Genomic DNA, 22,258 nt, shown 5'->3' with positions numbered 1-22,258 from the left:
CAGCAGCAGCCGTTTTTCCCTGCGTGAGTAGCTTAATGTTGTTTGTGAGTAATTCACGTTGAGTAGGCTAACCACATTATTAGATTAATGCATGTAAGATGAACTAGCAAACACATGCGGCTGTCTTCTTGTTTGATGGCAGATACTCCCTTCACCCTGGCCAAAAAGGCTAAAATGACCAAAGAAAAAGTGGAAAACAGTTAAACATGAGAGGTTTTTGAACAAAGTTTGTGATTTTTCCATTGTTTAAGCACTGCTTCCAGCCAAGAGTGATACCATATATGCCCTATAGCTGCAGAAAAGGCTAACATTGTTATCTTTTTACAAAAAAAACAGCTGAACATGAGAGGTTTTTGGACCAATTTTGTGTTCTCCATTCTTTAAGCACCGCTTTGAGCACCGTTTAAGCACCGGCACCGTTTGAAAAGTAATGGTTTGGCACCGGTATTGGATAAAACCTAAACGATACCCATCCCTACATATTACAAAGTCTGTATTATTAAGTCTGTAATTAGGCGCCATTCTTCTTATTTTATGGCGCTGTTGTTCAATCGGGGAACGCTCTCTGTTGAGGAGAAAAGCATGAATTTGTTTGTATACGGATTATCCATTGTTTAAATGTCCCGGTAGTCGAAAAGGAGGCAGAGCTGTTGAGAAATACTAGGAGCTAACTGGGCGCTAACCGTATCATTCAAATATATTGAATGTCTTTTTTTTTTTTTAAATGAACTTTATTTAGAACAATAACAATCTCAAAGAGACAAGCGACATATTGAATCATTCAGAACAGAATAACACCTCCTTTTTCTTTTCTCCCAATCAGAGGAATACACATCACTGCCACAGTGCAGTTGGTACACCACAATAAAATCGACAATGACTGAAAGTAAACATACATGCATACATACATATGCACATACATATGCAAACATACACATTTATACACAGACGTCTACATAATAATAATAATATAAAAAATGAATAACCAATACAAAAATTAAATAAATAACAATAAAAAAGAATGAGAAACAAGGAACAGAAATAAAGGAGACAAGGGGGACCATAAAATCTCTAAAAGTGAGGTTCCATAAACAAGACACATAACTTAAATAAGGGGCTAAGAAAAATCAAACTCTTCTATCTATGCAATTTGATTGCTTGGGGCTTATTTATTAGCTTAAGAGATTTACGGAACAGGGAGAGTTCGTTTTTAAGAGCAGGCCATGAAGGGGGGGATTTAGCATATCGGCATTTATGAATGTAATACTTTGTTATAATAATGAGATTGTTAACTAAAAACTCACTATTTTTGTCCTTAAGGATTACTCCAATTTGAATATTTTGAAAAGACCAAAAATCAATATTTCAATACTGGGACAATAATAGGACATGGAGGGATTTCCATAAGTTCTGGATTGTCACACATCCATAAAACATGTGCTCTGTTGTTTCCGAAGTTGTTTTACAAATATAACAGTTGTCTAACACAAATTTAAATCTGTCTCTCATAAATTCATTGGAGGGGTAAATATTTTTTGTAGTTTTAAAATGCACTTCTTTAAATTTGGGAAGAATCTGAAATTTTAAATATTTGGTTCTGATCAACGAGATCTCAGATTTGTAATAATCTTTAAAGATGAGTGAATGTTTTGTCTTCCCTGGATATAAGATGTTAACCAAATGCCTCCTCAAAAACTGATTATTGCATTTTCCATTAACCAAGTCAAGACCATCTAATTTAATTTTATGTAAATTTGGAGTTGGTATATTTTAAAAATTGTTCTATATCGTATTGACAAGGACTATTGGGATATTCTGTGAAACCTTTTTATAGAGCTCGAACGAGCAACTCATGTCATATTTCTCATTAAACCTGTTTAATTCAAGTATATCTCCATTTTCATCCATTATATGTGTCACAGACCAAAATTGTTTTGTCATCCATTCTTCCACAAACATAGATTTCCCCCGATTCAATATCGCCCTAGTATTACACAATAGAACGTTGTGGGGACTAAAGTTATGTTTAAACATTAATTTCCAATTTAACAAAACTTGTTGATGAAATTTGGAGAGTTTCATGGGCAGTTTAGAAATTTCAAAATCACATACTAAAAGGAATTGGATCTCCCCAACTTGGTTGAAAATAAGAGATGGTATCAAGAACCAGATCTCATTATCATTTTTTAAGAAAGATCGGAGCCAATTAATCTTTAACATGCCATTCATTATTTCAAAATCGATTGCTTTTAAACCCCCTCTTCATAGTCTTTTATCAAGTCCCTGTTACTGATATAATGATGTTTATTTTTCCATATGAAATTAAAATTCACCTTATTGATGTCTTTTATAATCCTTGGTGCGATGGATAGGGAATAAGCTGAATAGATTGATCTGGACAAAGATTCAACCTTGGTTAACATTATCCTGCCGAACAACGTTAAATCTGTCAGTAGTCAATGGTTTAGAGTTTTTTTGCATTTATCAATTGTATTCTGAATATTCTTTTCTTCACTATCAGCCATGCATTTAGTTAGCCAAATTCCAAGATATTTGATTTCATTTTTGACGGGTATATTGTACAAAGAAGAGTAAGAACAATTGTGGATACTCATGAGTTCACATTTGTCCAGGTTCAGGCGTAGGCCAGAAGCATCAGAAAAGATCTTTATTGTATCTAAGCCCAATGGAATTTGTTCTTTATTTTTTAGAAAGATTGTTGTATCATCGGCAAGCTGACTTATTATTAATTTGTGGTTATTTATGTCTAATTCTTTGATGTTTGAATTTATGACAGTTATAACAAGTAGTTCAGTGGCTACAATGAATAAAAGAGGTGAGGTGCTACAGCCCTGCCTGATACCTCTCTCCACCCTGAACCTGGGACATGTGCCTTCTGAAAGAGAAACACAACTATTAATATCAGTGTATAACATAGTGATCATATCCAGAAATGCATCTCGAAACCCAAAATGTTTAAATGTATTAATAATAAAAGTGTGTTCGATAGAATCAAATGCTTTATGGAAGTCCAAGAACAACATAAAACCATCATCCTTAATTAGGTAATTGTAATCGATAAGGTCCAAAACCAAGAGGATATTATTTTGGATCAAACGTCCTTTGAGAAATCCTGATTGTGTTGGGCTAATTATTTCAGAAATGCCTGTTTTTAGTATTGTTGCTAAAATTCAATTCAATTCAATTTGATTTATATAGCGCCAAATCACAACAAAAGTCGCCTCAAGGCGCTTTATATTGTACAGTAGATCGCACAATAATAAATACAAAGAAAAACCCAACAATCATATGACCCCCTATGAGCAAGCACTTTGGTGACAGTGGGAAGGAAAAACTCCCTTTTAACAGGAAGAATCCTCCGGCAGAACCAGGCTCAGGGAGGGGCGGCGATCTGTTGGGACCGGTTGGGGTGAAAGAAGGAAAACAGGATAAAGACATGCTGTGGAAGAGAGACAGAGATTAATAACAGGTATGATTCGATGCAGAGAGGTCTATTAACACATAGTGAGTGAGAAAGGTGACTGGAAAGGAAAATCTCAATGCATCATGGGAATCCCCGGCAGCCTACGTCTATTGCAGCATAACTAAGGGAGGATTCAGGGTCACCTGGTCCAGCCCTAACTATATGCTTTAGCAAAAAGGAAAGTTTTAAGCCTAATCTTGAAAGTAGAGATAGTGTCTGTCTCCCGAATCCAAACTGGAAGCTGGTTCCACAGAAGAGGGGCCTGAAAACTGAAGGCTCTGCCTCCCATTCTACTTTTAAATACTCTAGGGACAGCAAGTAGGCCTGCAGAGCGAGAGCGAAGTGCTCTAATAGGGTGATATGGTACTACAAAGTTGTTGAGATAAGATGAGGCCTGATTATTTAAGACCTTGTATGTGAGGAGCAGGATTTTGAATTCAATTCTGGATTTAACAGGAAGCCAATGAAGGGAAGCCAAAACAGGAGAAATATGCTCTCTCTTTCTAGTCCCTGTCAGGACTCTTGCTGCAGCATTTTGGATCAGCTGAAGGCTTTTCAGTTTGTTTTTAGGACATCCTGATAATAATGAATTACAGTAGTCCAGCCTGGAAGTAATAAATGCATGAACTAGTTTTTCAGCATCACTCTGAGACAGGATATTTCTAATTTTAGAGATGTTGCGCAAATGGAAGAAAGCAGTCTTACATATTTGTTTAATATGTGCGTTGAAGGACATGTCCTGGTCAAAATGACTCAAGGTTCCTCACAGCATTACTGGAGGCCAAGGTAATGCCATCCAGAGTAAGAATCTGGTTAGATACCATATTTCTAATGTTTTCAGGGCCGAGTACAATAACCTCAGTTTTATCTGAATTAAGAAGCAGAAAGTTAGCGGCCATCCAGGTCTTTATGTCTTTAAGACATTCCTGCAGTTTAACTAATTGGTGTGTGTTACCTGGCTTCATGGATAGATAGAGCTGCGTGTCACCTGCATAGCAGTGAAAATTTATGCTATGTCTTCTAATGATGCTGCCTAAGGGAAGCATGTATAATGTAAATAGAATTGGTCCTAGCACTGAACCCTGTGGAACTCCATAATTGACCTTAGTGTGTGAAGAGGACTCTCCATTTACATGTACAAATTGGAGTCTATTAGATAGATATGATACAAACCACTGCAGTGCAGTACCTGTAATACCTACAGCATGTTCTAATCGCTCTAATAGGATATTATGGTCAACAGTATCAAACGCAGCACTGAGGTCTAGCAGGACAAGCACAGAGATGAGTCCACTGTCAGAGGTCATAAGAAGATCATTTGTAACCTTCACTAAAGCTGTTTCTGTGCTGTGATGAGCTCTGAAACCTGACTGAAACTCTTCAAATCAGCCATTCCTCTGCAGATGATCTGTTAGCTGTTTGACAACTACTCTTTCAAGGATTTTTGATATGAAAGGAAGGTTGGAGATTGGCCTATAATTAGCTAAGACAGCTGGGTCTAGAGATGGCTTTTTGAGTAAAGGTTTAACTAGAGCCAGCTTGAAGGCCTGTGGTACATAGCCGATTATTAGAGATTGGTTGATCATATTTAAGATTGAAGAATTAATTAATGGCAGGACTTCTTTGAGCAGTTTTGTAGGAATGGGGTCTAAAAGACACGTTGATGGTTTGGAGGAAGTAATTATTGAAGTTAACTCAGAAAGATCAATTGGAGAAAACGAGTCTAACTTAACACTGATGGTACTAAAAGTAGCTGTAGATAATATTACATCTGTGGGATGATTATTGGTAATTTTTCCTGTAATGATAAAAATTTTTATATATATGTGAAGAAGTTCATGAAGTCATAAATTATCGCTTTCCCCCAACCTGGATCCATTTGAGTTCACATACCGGTCAAAACGCTCAACCGATGATGAAATTTCAACTGCCCCTCACTCAGCCCTCACGCATCTGAACACTAGAGACTCATATGTCAGAGTGCTGTTCAGAGACTTCAGTTCAGCATTCAACATCATCATTCACCAGCAACTCATTAACAAACTGGATCTGCTGGGGATCAGCACCTTGCTGTATAACTGGCTGCTAGATTTCTTGACACCTCCAGCCCAAGAACACTGAATACGGGGGCTCCCCAAGGATGTGTGTTGAGCCCTCTTCTCTTCACTCTGCTGACCCACGACGAGATCTACTACAGGGGTGAAGTTAAGATGAGCACCTTCTACAGAGGCACAGTTGAGAGTATCCTCACCAGCTGCATCACTGTGTGGTATGACTCCTGCACTGGGTTCTGCAGGAAAAAATGACAACAGGTAGTGAGAGCAGCTGCACCTGCCTCATCTGGAAGGTCTTCTCCATTACAGGTGACTCCACTCATCCCTTCAGCAGCGTCTTCAGTTTGCTGCCATCAGGAAGGACACTGAAGAGCCTCCGGGCCAGAACAAACAGACTGAGAGACAGCTTTGTCCATCGGGCTGTCAGGATACTGACCATCTCTGAATCGAGAAGGGGGGGACCAAGGGTAAATCTTTCGCCAGCCTACAATGCTGTGATTGTAGCCATTCCCCACTTTCTGTGAATGGTACTCATAGCCATTGATCAGTAGGCTTTGATTAGTTGTCATTGATCAATGGTCATAAGAATTTGCATATTAACAATCATGGAACTAACCCCCCAGCACATTGTTCATTCAGTGGTGCTAGTTTCCTTCACTATGCAAATGTATTGTTTATAAGGTTGGGGAAACCTGCAGTAGGCTGAAACTGAAGAAGTCACTTGGATGAGTTACGAAACGTTTCTCCCACTGAAAATGTCCAGATGAACAGAATCAACTTTTTGGTATTTACTTGCCTGGATGATTAAGCACGCATCAAGACGTTATTTTATTAATATTTTTAAAATGATAGCAGCACAAACAACAATTTTATCAGCACAAACCAGCACAAACGTAACGTTTAACATCAATTTTGTTGGATTTGGGTAATGTGGGGGGGCTGGTTGACCTCTGATGATCTCTAGAAATTTTTATAATATCTTTAGGTGATAGCAGCACAAACAAAAATTTTAGCAGCACAAACCAGCACAAACATAGCACAAACGTTTAACATCAATTTTGTTCGATTTGGGTAATGTGGGGGGGCTGGTTGACCTTTTGACCTTTACATTTTCATTAATGTCTTTAAAACAGAAGCAGCACAAACAACAATTTTAGCAGCACAAACCAGCACAAACGTAGCACAGTTGATTGACACCCATTTTGTTTGATTTAATTAATGTGGGGGGGCTGGTTGACCTCTGATGACCTCTAGAAATTTTTATTAATATCTTTAAAATGATAGTAGCACAAACGAAAATTTTTGCACCACAAACGTAGCACAAACATTTGATACCACTTTTGTTGGATTTGAAGAAGGTGGGGGGGCCAACTTCACTCACATGACTTAAAGCACTTATGACTTGGTCTGATTTTCTCACCCAATAAAGGAATATTTAATATATCAGACTACTCTTCATTCTATCAGAAATAGTGATGGGATTTCCGGCTCTTTTTAGAGAACCGGCTCTTTCGGCTCGGCTCACTAAAAAGAGCCGGCTCTTTCGGCTCCCAACCGGATCTTCAGGTTGTTTTGTTGCTTTAATTAATTAATTATCAACAACAATATAAAATTATGCACAAAAGGAATTAGTAATGTAAAAAAAACGTGGTTTTCTTTATGTATGTTTATATATAAATATTTATGGGGGCCCCTAGAGACGAAACACGTACAAACTCCAAAACACATTTCTAGCATTAACTGAACTTCCAAAACAGAGCTACCTAGAGAACTTAAATTACACAATCAAATTCATATGTCTATTGTTTTTGTATTAATACACAAACACTCATATATATATATTCAAATACTTAAAAAAAAAAAAAAAAAACTTCATTTACCTGTTACTACCACACACCCAATCCGAATGTTGGTACTTCCTGGCTTGTGTAGCCACTAGGTAACAAAAGCTCAACACGGCCCCTAGCATCCTGGAGCACTTCTGTTGTGTTTTGGAGTTTGTACGTGCTTTGTCTCTAGGGGCCACTGTAAATATACTTTTATTTATTCACTCCACATAAAATGTAATAAATAAATTATAAAATACAGAAACCAACTATTTACATTTCATACATTTCAACTTTAAACTACTTAAATTTTCAGCTTTTTCCTTTTAAACAAATTTAAAGTGAAACAACACAAAACACTGCAAACCACAACACAATAAAATATAAATTAAAATATGGAAAAAAAAAGGGGGGGAAAAGAACGCCCAGATCTTTAATTAAGGGAAAGGTTGGCATTTAGAAATATTAATATCACACTCAACTGACTGCGTTTTATCTTGCACTGATGGGTGGACAGTTCTTAGGTGCCTGTGCATGTTGTTTGTGGAGCCGGCTCTATATGATATCCTTTTCTTGTAGACTCTACACTCTGCCTTTGTTTTGTCAATAAGATTGAAATGGTTCCACACTTTGCTTCTTTTCTTGGTGTCACTCATTTTCTTTACTGTACCTTTCCAATGTGACGGTGTTGTCTCTTGTTTTTGCTTCCGGCTCTCTTTCTTTCCCTCTCCCTCCTGCTCTTGCGAGTGTAACTACCCCCCACCCCCTCTGCTCAGCGCTGAGCTGAGGGGCGCAAACGCAAGGCCCTGTTTGCCGTCTCTGCTCAGCGCAAACACAAGGGTGACTTGCAGCGTGAAGCGAAAAAAAGTGAAAGAGAGGGCAGGAGAAAGAAAAAAAAAACCCACGGCTCCCAATAAGGAGCCGGCTCGCATCGTTCACTTCAAAGATCCGGCTCTAAGAGCCATTTCGTTCGCAAACGACCCATCACTAATCAGAAACAGGTATCACAGCTCGTAAATTTACTTTTTACACATATATTTAAGCATTGAGCCAAATTTAGTAATGGCAACATATTAAAAGAATAATATTTGTCTCTTATATATGATACATCTATAGATACACTGTCAAAGATACTTGGCTTTGAGTGAAGATTTAAGGTGATAGTGTGGTGGACCACTGGAGGGCTCCACTCACACCCAGTTCTCAGGAAGTGTTGTTGTTATGTTTTGGAGGGAAAAGTGTTCAGTGCTGTGGTGATAAGTAATAAACGAGGAGTGTTAATCGAGAGCTCTCGTGTCGTCTGTGTTTACCTCCACATTGGTGACCCCTGACTCGAACATGCTGCAGTCCGATGGTGGCACCGACTCCGCTCTGGATGCATCAGCAGCCGCCAGCCCTCTGCCTCCGGCTGCGGCTGCGTTTGCTGTGCCGCTCGAGCTGCCGGACTTTTGGCTTCTTGACCCTCCGTCGTGGTTTGTGCACGTGGAGGCTCAGTTCGCCCTTCGTGGCATCTCGGCTGACGACACGAAATATCACCAGGTGGTGGCCTCTCTCGACCCGCTAGCCACCCGTCGTGCGTTGCCTCTCCTCCGGGACCCACCTGCCCGAGGGAAGCGCGCCCCCTTAAGGAGCTGCTTCTTCGGGCGCTATGCCCTCTCGATGCAGAGCGAGCCGAGAAGCTCCTCTCCCTCTCAGGCCTGGGTGGCGGTACGGCTCTCGAACTGATGGAGCGCATGCTGTCCTTTCTCGGTCCGGACGACGGGGGATTCCTGTTCGCCCACATCTTCCTCCGACAGCTGCCGGCGGCCGTGAGAGCCGGCCTTGCCAACTCTCCGCTTCTGGGCACGAAGGATTATCGCTCCCTGGCCGAGGACGCGGATCGTATTCTCTTGGCTACCCGCGCTTTCCACGATCATGACCTGGTTCCAGCCTCGCCGGCGGCGCCTTCTGCTTCCCCGCTGACCTGCCCCGACGTGTCCGCTCCTTCGCTGGCAGCAAAGGTCGCGGCACAGCCACACCGCAGACGGGACCTCTGTTTCTACCATCGGCGTTTTGGCCCCAGAGCGCGCCGCTGTTTGCTGCCTTGTGCTTTTCCTGCCCTGGGACACGGGCCCCGACATCGCGCTGTAGCGGCCGCGACTCGCGCTCCGGGAGACGTTTCCTGGTCGACTCCGGCTCCCAGAAGAGCCTCGTTCCCCCGTCCGGCGCCGACAGTTTAGCAGCGGGCTGCGGACCGCAGCTCATTGCGACTAATGGCTCTCCCATCGCAACGTTCGGGGAAAGGTTTGTGACTGTTTGTTTTCATGGTCGAGATTTCCAATGGACCTTTGTTGTTGCCGCTAGCTCTGTACCTATTTTGGGCGCTGATTTTCTTTGTGCCCACGGACTGCTGGTCGATGTCGCTAACAGACGCTTAATCAACGCCCAGTCTTTTTCTTCAGTACCCTGTTTCACTCGCGCCATCGAGCCCCTGAATCGGGCTAATTTGGTGACTTCTGGGAATGTTTTTCAGCGTTTGCTCTGTGACTTCCCTTCACTGACTGTTCCTAATTTCTCAAACACGGCAACGAAGCACGGGGTTGAACATTATATTCCAACAGTCGGTCCCCCGGTGTTCGCACGCGCGCGCCGCCTCGACCCCGCGAAACTCTCCGTCGCTCGGGAAGAGTTTGCCGCCATGGAGCACCTTGGCATTGTGCAGCGCTCGAATAGTGCCTGGGCCTCTCCACTACACATGGTGCCCAAGTCCGATGGTCGGTGGCGGCCGTGTGGGGATTTTCGCCGTTTGAATAATGTCACGGAGAACGACCGTTACCCCATTCCCCACATACAGGATTTTTCCGCCCACCTCGCAGGCACCTCGATTTTTTCTAAAATTGACTTGGTGCTGGGGTATCACCAGGTTCCCGTGCGCGCCGAAGATGTCCCAAAAACTGCCGTTATTACCCCTTTCGGCCTGTTTGAATTTTTGCGCATGCCGTTCAGCCTGAAAGGCGCCGCCCAGACTTTTCAGCGGTTGATGGACTCTGTCTTGCGCGGGCTGCCTTTCGTCTTCGTGTACCTTGACAATATATTGGTGGCCAGCTGTTCTGAGAGTCAGCACGCGTCACATTTGCCGTTGCCGGACAAGGTCCGGGCTGTTTCGGCTTTTCCGCGTCCCGCGTCCGTTAAAGTGCTGCAGGAGTTCTTGGGGATGGTCAATTTCTACAACCGCTTTCTCCCCAGAGCTGCGCACCTGCTGCAGCCTCTCTATGCTGCCTTGAAGCGTAAAACTGCTAAGGACCCGATTGATTGGCTCCCTGAACGCATCCAGGCATTTTCTGACGCCAAGGCCGCGCTGGCAAACGCCGCCCTGCTTGCCCACCCGTTTCCGTTGGCAGAGATCGCGTTGACCACCGACGCGTCGGACGTGGCGGTGGGTGCAGTGTTGGAGCAGCGGGTCTCCGGTTTCTGGCAACCGCTTGCCTTTTTCAGTCGCACGCTTAGGGACAGTGAGCGCAAATATAGCGTTTTTGACAGGGAGTTGCTGGCCCTGCACCTCGCGACCCGGCATTTTCGTTTTTTTCTTGAGGGTCGGAGTTTCACCGCGTACGTCGATCATAAACCCTTGACATTCGCGATGTCCAAGGTCTCTGACCCGTGGAGCGGGCACCAGCAGCGCCAGCTGGCAGCCATTTCGGAGTTCACAACTGACATTCAGCACGTGGCTGGTAAGTCCAACTGCGTGGCTGACTGTCCATCCCGCGCGCTGGTTTCTCCCGTTTATGTTGGCATAGACTTTGACGCTATGGTCGCTGATCAACGGGCGGACCCGGACGTCCTTGCCCTTCGGTCTGAGCAAACGGGCCTTGTACTGGAGGACAGACCCGTGTGGAACGGCGGGCCTAGCCTGCTTTGTGACGTTTCCACCGGCCGACCACACCCTGTGGTTCCACTTTCGTGGCGTCGTCGCGTTTTCGACTCCGTACACGCCCTCTCTCATCCGGGCGTCCGGGCCTCGGTCAAGCTGGTCACCTCTAGGTTCGTTTGGCCGGGCCTTCGTAAATCGGTGAAAGAATGGGCAGCAGCGTGAATCCCATGCCAACGCGCTAAGATCCATAGGCACACACAGGCGCCCCTCGAATCCTTCCGTGTTCCAGGGAGGCGTTTTGATCATGTACATGTGGATCTGGTTTGTCCCCTGCCGCAGTCACAATGTTTCACGCACCTTTTGACTGTAGTGGACCGCACAACCCGTTGGCCTGAGGCAGTGCCTCTGGCGTCCACTGCAGCAGCAGCAGTGGCCAGGGCATTTTTGTCAACGTGGGTTTCGCGTTTCGGTCCCCCCGCCGACATCACCTCAGACAGGGGCCCCCAGTTCGTTTCCAAGCTTTGGTCTGCCATGGCTGACGGCCTGGGTGTCAAGGTCCACCGAACCACTGCGTACCACCCGCAGGCCAACGGGATGTGCGAGCGTTTCCACCGGTCGCTTAAGGCCGCGTTCCGTGCTTCTCTCACAGATGGCAACTGGGTTGACCGCCTCCCATGGGTTTTACTGGGGTTGCGCTGTGCGGTTAAAGAAGACCTCGGGGTTTCCCCGGCTGAACTTGTCCTCGGTCTGCCGCTTCGTGTCCCCGGGGAATTCTTGCCCGAGAGCCCACCCCCGTGCTTCGCTCCCTCTGTGCTGTCTCTCCGTCCCCCGAGAGACTCGTTTTCTCTTCCTGGCCCAGTGCACCATTGTCTGCCCGACACCTTTGTTCCGAGGTCGTTGGACTCTTCGCAGTTTGTTTTCGTCAGGCATGACGCTCATAGGCCTCCGCTGCATCCACTGTATGACGGCCCCTTTAGGGTTATTCAACCGGGCGGAAGCATTTCCTTTTGGACTTTGGGGTCGCCAGGAGACTGTTTCTATTGACAGACTTAAACCGCACATGTGCTGCAGGATGATCAGTTGGTGCCAGCTCAGGCCCCCCGCCGTGGCCGCCCGCCTTCCACTGGACTGGACAACCCTGCTTCTTCCTCTGGGAGCACCCCCCACCTGGCAGGGCCCGAGCTCTCTTCAGCTTCTCCCGGCCGCCCATGCCAGCCTGGTCTTCAGGCTCGTTTCCCCTCAGCCAGCTCTCCACCTCCCCGGTTCAGCCATTCTGGACGTTTGATTAAAGCAAGGGTTCTGGACTAGGGGATGACCCTACTGGGTGTTCAGGGGGGGCATGTGTGGTGGACCACTGGAGGGCTCCACTCACACCCAGTTCTCAGGAAGTGTTGTTGTTATGTTTTGGAGGGAAAAGTGTTCAGTGCTGTGGTGATAAGTAATAAACGAGGAGTGTTAATCGAGAGCTCTCGTGTCGTCTGTGTTTACCTCCACAATAGGACATGTAAATAAATGCAACTTGAATCTTTACCGAAGCTCAGTATTTGACACGGAGTTCAAACTCACTGCTGTAATGACTAATAATGATTAATATAATAACTATGATATTGACCATATTATATTTACATTACCAAAGTGAGATGACTTTATTCTCATGAACAACATAAGCTAATTGTTATTTACTAGCTAATCTTAAAATGACTGTTCAGTACAGAAATGAAGCCCAACAATCATGTTGTTACAGTCCTGTGGTCTTAGCCTCAGATACTTATCAAATCACACAAAGCTTATGTAGAAACAAATAAACAAAATATGTTCTCCTTCATTTCTGTCAACTAAAGCTGTATGAAACGTTTCCAGTTGGATACTAAGAGAACTGTTGAACAACAAATACAACCAATGGAGTGCAATAAAGATGTTAAATGGACAAGATAAGTACGGCGAGAGTTATTGGACTATGTCAGGTTTCCTTCCTAACAGTGGCACCGCATCAACCCACCATCGAACACCTCAGTGGCTTCAAGCGTAGGCTTAGCCTCTACAACTATAATAAAAAGTTCAATCTCACAGAAAACCAAAAAGACTCTTAGTCGACCACTTAACACGGCCTTCATTGGACATCGCTTCTGCTGAGAGGAGTCTTGTGTTGATCTTCTGATTGTGTGCTCAGTTTGCTTTAGGCTGAATAAAGACTTTGACTAAGTGATGTATTGACAGTGGTGAGGGAAAGCAGTCACTAAAGAATTGTCAAGGTACATTTAACATTAAGGCCAATAAGAACAAATATATTTCTGTGTGGAAGTGGAAGTGCGACTTTTAAACTCCATTTGCACTCATTCGTCCAAACTTTCAGACTGGAAAGTTTCTGTCTTCATGGGGAAAAAAACAACAGCAACAAGGCTCCATTATATTTTAAAGACCTGACAGTGTCTTGTCCCAATAGAGCACTTCTGTCTCACACTGCAGGTTTACTTATGTTTATCTAGCCATGAAGCCAGATAACATACACCATTTAGTTAAACTGCAGGAATGTCTTAAAGACATAAATAGTCAATAAACTTCATTTCACTTCTCAAATATCACTGTGTGTGTCTCCTATATGATATATTTAACTGACATTTTTTTATTGTAACAACCAACGATTTATACAGGCCCATTGTGACTGATGGTGATGTATCTGATGAAAGATGAGGACCCAAGCTAGTAAATGAAAGTCTGAAACTCAAATATTTGTTGTTTGGCAAATAGTCAACAAAAAGAGATCAAATGATGAAATCAATGCAAACAAACAAAATAGCAAATGCCGGGAACAGAAGAGAGAGCGGGAAAAGGCTTACGCAATAGGTCAAGGATCAGGCACACACACGCACACACACATTAAAATAAGCACGTGCAATGCAGTTTAAAAAATGTTATTAATGCCAACAAGCGGACGTGAGTGACAGGTTTAATGTAAATCAGAAAAAATAAATAAAAGACAAAAGCTCAGTTAAATATTAAAGTGAATTTTTATATTATTTAAAAATGTTATATTAAACAAATGGCGGTAATGAGGAAGGATAGAAACAGTGTTGCACTGTCCTCCACTTTAAAAATGGAAATAGTTGTCATGTATGTCTAAAATGTGAACACTCATTGGGAAAGGTAATAAATGCAATGTGACGCAACCAGAAACAAATCAACTGTTACATGTGATTGATCTCTGCTTTCACCCACCTGTTTATTGGTCAGAGTCCAAAATAAACGTATATGTCTGCAGTTTCAGATATATAAACCAGCACACGTCAGACCTAGACAGACTTAGCAACTTAAACCTATGATGGTGAGTAACTTTTTACTTTACTCTAAATGTTGAAACAGGTTTTGAAAATGTCATTAATCTAAATCTAAAACTGCAAAACAAAGCTAACTGTTCACTAGTTGCAGCAGATAATTTAATATTTGATTTCTATGGAATTTTAGTTTTCAGATTTTACCATAAGTTTGAGTTTCATGTTTCTTGTGCAGCCTTTGTGTTTAATATGTAAACAATGGTGGTCAGCTGGTTAATGACTGCAATATAAAGTGGTTGTAATAAAACAACATTTCTTTTTTATTAAAGCTGTCATTGCTGTTGCTGCTGGCTCTGGCCTCAGCCAGTCCTCAAGACATGGTGAAGAAGCCCTCAGAGGACAGACATGGTAAAATGTAACTGGCATTATGAATTTGCAAAAGTGTCCTCATGAGTCCTTTTGTGAAACAAACAAGAAAGTGAGATTTTGTGATACTAGCTCTAAAACTACTTGGAGATTAAATGCTCAGATAAACCCACTGTACACTCTGTGCTCAGTAGCAATAAGCACTAATCAAACAGCTAAAGACCAGGATATGTCAGTCTAAAGGCTGCAACACACCGAGCACTACAAATTCTTCCTTAGATCATCAATTTACCTTACAGCACTAGAATTCCTTATCTCCTGCTTAAATGGGAGTTAACTTATTTAAAAATTTCACAGAATAACCGGGAGTGGAATAATCCTTTAAATCTGTGGTTCAATTTATATTTAAAAATTTTTTGACCAAGATTTGGTTTAAACCTGCTTTTAAAAAGGTTTTAAAAAAGGAAAAAAAAATGGTTTTCAGGTTTTGGAAACAGGATTGGAAATATTATGTCAGGTAATGTCTGGCAGTCATAAGAAATTCTAGGACAAAATATCATAGTCAATTTAAAATTGTGTTGACTTCGTGAACATAAAAAAGAGCAAAATCTGAAGTTTCATGTTTTCACACTTGCATTTGATGATTTTTTTGCAAAAGGTTTTTTTTTTTTCATGCAGTGACCTCTCTGAACCCAGATCTGGAGGACAGAGCTCCTGAAATGACGGACATCTCAGTTAACACATCAGTATATCAACATCTTCTGTTTCCTGCCAAGATGAAACAGAAAAGGCAGGCGTATGATAATATGGGCAAAGTAAAATGGCAGACCTGGAATGGTGACCTCCCTGCTGGAGTAGAGTTTATTTGGAACCCAGATGAAAAACGTATTGACTATGTCTGCAAACATGGATGCCATGCTGGCTTCTACACCCCTAGGTTGGGAGGTTTCTGCCACTATCCCTATGGCGACAAAGAGTATCGTACGGAGTCATTTGATATCCTTGTGAATAACAACTACTTTGAGCTCCTGGAGTGGAAGGAAGGTTCCTTTGGTTCAGTGCCCGAAAATGCAGTTAGAACATGTTCTAGTGATGAGCTTTATGTTGGAAAAAACAAGTATGGTCTAGGTAAAGTGCATCCTAGGAACAGGGCATTTTATCTTCCTTGGGGAGGTAAAGAATATTGGTATTGGTACTATGAGGTGCTGACCATCAAAAGGGATTATAGCAATGAGCTCATCCATTACGTCGAGTATAAAATTAATGATACTAAAATGATCCGGAATCCTCCATCGACCTTGGCCGTCTCTAGATTTTCTAACAATGGATGCAATCCAGTGACAAAGACAGTTACTCTTTCAGAGAGCGTTTCAGATGATAAATGGTGGGATGTTGGCTTTCTTCCCTTTTCTGATGCCCCTAAGACCTTTCAGGCAAAGATCCCTAACTTGGAATCTGGAACAATTGTGGTTAGCAATATTGACACAATATTAAGCTTTTCAGAAGTGCCAACTGATACAAGAGAGTTCAGGCACTCTGCTAAAGTACAAGTCTCCATCCCACCAAACAGCTACTGCACAGTCAAAATGCTGGCTTACAAGTACAATGTAAACATCCCTTTTATAGCTTCACTTACACGATTCTTCAAAAAGGGGTATATGATTGTACCCATCTCAGGGACATTTAAGGGCATCATGGTTGGAGAGGTCAGTGCTGTGGTAGAAAGGTGTGCTCGCCTAAGTTCTGCACAGCCTTGCCCATCATAGACATAATAACAAAGTTGTAACCAATTGTAGACAATTTTGTTGCTTAAATGTGCAATAGAAAGAAAATCAATATTGAATGGATTAAACTGTAAAGCAAAACTTAATATTGCATGTTTAACACAAACAGAAATAAAAGTGTCATGCCACACTCTCCTGTCTTTCTACTTCTTTCATTATTCATAATTTAAATAAATAAATAAATGAAACAAGTTGAGAGAAGCTGCTTTTGCTTTTGTGATCAAAGTACTTCAGTAATATTATAATGTTGATTACTTTTTTTAAACTTCAACGGTATTATCTACCAACAGCATTTACAGCAGACCTGGGCATATTACGGCCCACGGGCCACATCCGGCCCTTTGTGTATCCTTTTCAGGCCCGCGTGACTAGATAGATTATGTAAATATATGTAGTGAGTGCAATACAACGGTGCTGCTTTTATTCTGAAAACCGCTACGCTACTTCCACATTGACGTATCTGCGTGTCGCGAGCTTTGAGTGAAGGTGAACGGCCATAAATGATGTTAGCCTCAAGATGGCAGCACATGCTAAGAAGCGAAAAATTGATAACGAATGTCGCGTTTTTAACAGGGGATGGACTGCCAAGTACTTGTTCACAGAAATTACAGTTTTTTCTGAATGCTTAAACCCTAACTGTGATTCTTATAGCACAATTTCTAAAACTATTAATACTTATAGCAAAACCACTCACTGAGTTTGCAAAACTAAAAGCACAAACACTGCTTTTCACTCAGTTTGCCATTTTGTAACACACACTTTGCAAAACTGTAGGCACAATTCACTGCTTACACTCAATTACCAAATTTCCAACACACTCCTAGCAAAACTATACACATTTATGGCCATTATTTATGCTATTTTGCCAACTGTCTGGCACACTTTCACATGTGAAAACTTTTTTAGATAATTAGTTCACTTTGCAATCAGCCTAAGCACTATAATACAGGTAAGCTCTGTGTGTGGAGTACAGTGGAGGGAGCAGGAAGAGTGAGAAGTAGAGGAGGCCGAGGAAGAGGACGTGGTGGTGAAGAAGTAGGATGAAGAGGACAACAAGGACAAGGAGGAGCAAGAGGAGGATGAGGAGGAGGACGAGGAGGGGGGAGAGGAAGGGTAAGAAGAGTAAGAAATAGAATTGCTGATGACATCAGAGCTACAATAGTGGACCATGTAATCAACCATGGAGTGACCCTGAGGGAAGCTGGCCAACGGGTTCAGCCTAACTCGAGCTGCTACACTGTAGCAAGCATCATAAGGACATTTCGAAATCACAATCGGTTAGTACAGTCACTTTGCACTGAGACTTGTAGCACTGCCATATGCTAATGAGAAACACAAAAATACCATAGATGTAAAAATACTGAAATTGTTACTTTACAGAATTGCTAGACGACCAGATGCTGGGGCAGAGGAAGCATGTTCACTGCAGACGAAGAAACCCATATAGTCAATATGGTTATTGCAAATAGTCCTATACTTGGAAATAAACACTTGTGTTTGTTTTGATGTGTGTGAATAAACACCAGTACCAGAAGTTTGGATCCCTCTATGCTTATGGATCTATGAAGTATGAGCTCAAACTGACATGGCCTACCTTGTGAACAGAGAAAGCAAAAGTCAGATGTGTTTTGTATTCATACCATCAGTGTGTAGTTGGCGCATTGTGTGCTTAGTAGGTGATGGCTTGTGTGTACTGTTTGATACGAAAACACCATTTTTACGAAGGTGTGAAGAATTAATCTAGCTGTGTTCGCTTTTGCAAGAGAACTACAATGTTTTGATAATTGGGTGACAGGTTTTCTTATTTGTGTGTAGAGTTTTGCAAAAATAGCCAATAGTTACAAAAAATGTGCTTAAGCAATCAGAAAAAACTGTAAAGGTAAAGCTGTGTGCTTGGTCTGTGGTACACAGGTCGCTGTGTTAAAAGATTACAATTTGAATCGCCACTACACGACCAAACATGAGGATAAATACAGAAATCTGTCTGAAAAAGAGTGCGCAAGGGTGTCTGATGCATTGCTAGCAAAACTGCAAACCCAACAAGGACTTTTCACCAAACTTCACACCACCAGAGAGGCTGCCGTTCGTACAAGTTATGTAATATCTCACAAAATCGCCAGGAAAAGTAAGGCCTTTTCTGATGGAGAGTTTATTAAGAAGTGCTTATTGGACTCAGTTACACTGATATGCCCAGAGAAAAAGGATGCGTTTGAGAATGTCTCACTCTCCCGACGTGCTGTGACAAGGCAGGTTGAGGACATCGCTGAGAACCTGGAGCTTCAGCTGAAGAACAGAGCTGCAGACTTTGAATTTTTTTCTCTGGCTTTAGATGAGAGCTGTGATGTGCGTGATACCGCCCAGCTTCTCATCTTCTTACGTGGAATAACTGCAGACTTTCAAGTCACGGAGGAGCTGGCTGCCATGCAGTCAATGAAAGGAACAACAACCGGCAATGACTTATTCACTGCCGTAGTAAATGGATGTTTGGGAAAATTAGGACTGAAATGGGACAATCTGGCAGGTGTAACAACAGTTGGTTGTCCAAATCTGACTGGGAAAAATGTAGGCCTTTTAAAGAGAATGCAGGATAAAGTGACAGAAATTAATCCTGTGCATTGACATTTTTGCATTGTATTATACATCAGGAAGTGTTGTGTAACATAGTGTTAAAGATGGACCACGTTGTTGATGTTGTAACTAAAACAGTTAACTTCATCAGAGCAAGAGCATTAAATTACAGACAATTTATTGCTCTTTTGGAGGAAAATGAGATGGAACATGGTGACATCAGCTACCACTGCTCTGTCAGGTGGCTCAGCCTACGCAAGGTACTGAAAAGTGTCTGGGATCTGAGCAAACAGATTCAGAATTTCTGTGTGAAGAAAGGACATGGCGTCCCAGAGCTTTCAGATCAAGATTGGGTGGCAGACCTCGGATTTGGTGTGGATGTGACTGCACTAATGAACCAACTAAATGTCAAACTGCAGTGCAGGGGACTTTTTGTGCATGAGATGTACAGTGCAGTAAAGGCTTTCATGAGGAAGTTGCAGCTTATCTCAAGCCAAGTGAAGGACAACTTTCTGACCCACTTGCCAACACTAAAGGAGGCTATTCCAAATGCCAATCACCTCCACAAGTACTCAGCCATGTTAGAAGTACTGCATGCAGAGTTTTCAAGGCGATTTCAAGATTTCAAAGCTCTTGAAATGGACATGGTTTCTTCTCCCTTCACCTGCAGTGTGGATAATGCTTCAAGTGATGTTCAGATGGAACTCATTGGCCTGCAGTCTGACACACTTCTGGCAGAGCACTTCAGGTCAGTCTCACTGCTGGACTTTTATTCCTCCCTCAAAGAAGAGAACTTTCCACACCTGAGGAATCATGCTCAGAGGATTCTAGTCCTCTTTGGATCTACTTATGTATGTGAACAGACATTCTCGGTGATGAAGTTCAGGTCCTCTGTCACTGATGACCACCTCTCAGCTGTTCTTCACATAGCCACCTCAGACATTCAGCCAGATTTCAATGCCCTTGTTCAAAACCAAAACAGGCTGGATTATTCTCACTGAAAAGGAAGAAAACATGACACAAGTCATTGTATTGTTGCATTTCTATAAACTTCTTGTTTGTTGAGTTAAACATGTTAAAATAAAATGACATTGATTCGGTGGTTGTTTTTGTTTTATTTGGAATATGCGCCACAATTTCACATAGCATAGCCCAATATAAATATTTACATTATTTTATTTTAGTTTTATTCTTCTGATTACCAGTATCAGCTATTTGTGATATATAATTTAGTGAATTTTGCAATTTAAGAAAGTTAAGCAGGTTCAAGATGTCGTTAATGTGGCCCTCTGACGCAACTCGGGTTTTGTCATGTGGCCCCTTGTAAAAATTAATCATTAATAGCTCACCCCTGATTTACAGCAACTCTTTGACTTTTTAAGTATTGATTAAGAACAAATGTTTCATGTTTTTATACCAGGCATCAAGGTGTTGCAGGATTTAGCTTTGTTGACTCAAATCCACCATGTGTCTGCATGCGTTCTCACTGTGTACTCTGGCCTCCTCTCACAGTCCAAAGACAAGCAGTTAGTGGGGTTAGGTTTATTGGAGATCCTAATTTGCCCACAGGTGTGAATGTGAGGAGTGTGAATGGTTGTCTGTCTCTGTGTGTTAGGCCCTGCAACAGACTAGCAGCGTTCCCAGGGTGCACCCCACCTCTCGCCTTATGGCAGCTGGGGTAGACTCCAGCCTCCCTGTGACCCTGAACTGGATAAGTGGAAGAAGATGTACAAATAACCCCAACCGGTCGCAGCAAATTGCCTTCGCTTTAAGAGCTTGGCTCTTCTGGAGGTTTCTTCCTTTTAAATGGGAGTTTTCTGTTTTACTCACGCCAAAGTCCTTGCTCAGAGGATTATCTGACTGTTGGGGTTTACTCTTTTGTATTTTTAGGCTTTTTTTAACCTTACAATATAAAGTGCTTTGAATGGCCTGTATTTATATAGTGCTTTTACTAGTCCCCAAAGCGCTTTACATATCCAGACATCCACCCATTCACGCACACATTCACACACTGGTGATGGCAAGCTACGTTGTAGCCACAGCCACCCTGGGGCGCACTGACAGAGCCGAGGCTGCCGGACGCTGGCGCCACCGGGCCCTCTGACCACCACCAGTAGGCAACAGGTGAAGTGTCTTGCCCAAGGACACAACGACCGAGAGTGTCCAAGCCAGGGCTCGAACCGGTAACCTTCCGATTACAAGGCGAACTCCCAACTCTTGAGCCACGATCGCCCAACAGTTGTTGTGATTTGAGGCTGTATAAATACAATTAAATTGAATTGAATTGAATTGCTGGACTGATGTTTAAACACTTTAAAATCAGCAACTTTGCTCTGCCTGCTTAATTTGTATGAAATTTTTTAAAAAAAAATTTCTTTGACAGACTGTAGTATTTGATATCATATTCAAGGAATTGGTCATTATAATATATGCTCAGACAGGACAGGTCACAAAAAACTGTGACCATCTAAGCTTTGAATCCGAAAAGCAAACTTGATAAAGTAAAAAAAGAGCCACAGTTTCTCACTTTTCCCTGTGCATGTGCTCAGTACTAATAAATAATTACATGTGGACTTATTAAGAATAAACTTTAGTGGTGTGATCACGACATCAATTTTTTATTCTTTACAAAAAAGTTTGGAAAACTGTTCTTGTACCTGGTTTTCCTGTTGGGTAATTTCAGTTAATCCAGCAGATGGCACTGAAATCTCATTAAATGCTCACCACAGCAGCTATATAACCCACTGACACTTTTATTATTATTCTTTGTTAATTGGAAGCTTTTGCAGTATGAAAATGATGTGCAAATGTCGTTAAAGATGTAAGAGTGAGACTGTTTTACTGCTTTTCCAAAGCAATCAAGGCTTACGTTGAAATACTTCATGTTACGTGATATGTTCATTTATATGATTATTTTTATTTTTCCTGCAAACAGACAGCCTCAAAAATTCAATTCAATTTTATTTTATTTATTTAGTGCTAAATCACAAAAGCAGAACTTAAATTAATTTATTGTCGTTGAGATTTTCCATAACATTGCCTTTATGCACAGGT

The 22,258-nt window shown here is 42.2% G+C and overlaps 1 protein-coding gene across 2 annotated transcripts; it reads left to right on the top strand.

Moving 5' to 3' along the window:
* Positions 1-16,758, top strand: LOC120442991 (natterin-3-like). 2 transcript variants are annotated; one of them, XM_039620492.1, is made up of 4 exons: positions 1-23; positions 14,474-14,536; positions 14,816-14,894; positions 15,531-16,758. In XM_039620492.1, the coding sequence occupies exons 2-4, from the start codon at positions 14,531-14,533 to the stop codon at positions 16,616-16,618; spliced, it is 1,173 nt and encodes a 390-aa protein (XP_039476426.1). In that variant the 5' UTR covers positions 1-23; positions 14,474-14,530; the 3' UTR covers positions 16,619-16,758. The 2 variants fall into 2 exon arrangements, with proteins under 2 accessions (XP_039476426.1, XP_039476427.1); XM_039620493.1 differs by lacking the exon at positions 1-23 and having other exon boundaries at positions 14,415-14,536.
* The last annotated feature ends 5,500 nt before the right edge of the window (positions 16,759-22,258 follow it).

The sequence above is a fragment of the Oreochromis aureus genome, linkage group 12, assembly GCF_013358895.1.
Source record: "Oreochromis aureus strain Israel breed Guangdong linkage group 12, ZZ_aureus, whole genome shotgun sequence".
Taxonomy (NCBI): Eukaryota; Metazoa; Chordata; class Actinopteri; order Cichliformes; family Cichlidae; genus Oreochromis; species Oreochromis aureus.
Note: the sequence above shows the minus strand (reverse complement) of the source record. Positions and strands in the feature narration are given on the sequence as shown.

What these genes read in the sequence shown, in the direction of transcription:
- LOC120442991 (XM_039620492.1), top strand. An exon ending in GCCCTCAGAGGACAGACATG is followed by an intron (nt 14,895 to 15,530) that starts GTAAAATGTAAC and finishes TTTTTCATGCAG; the next exon opens with TGACCTCTCTGAACCCAGAT.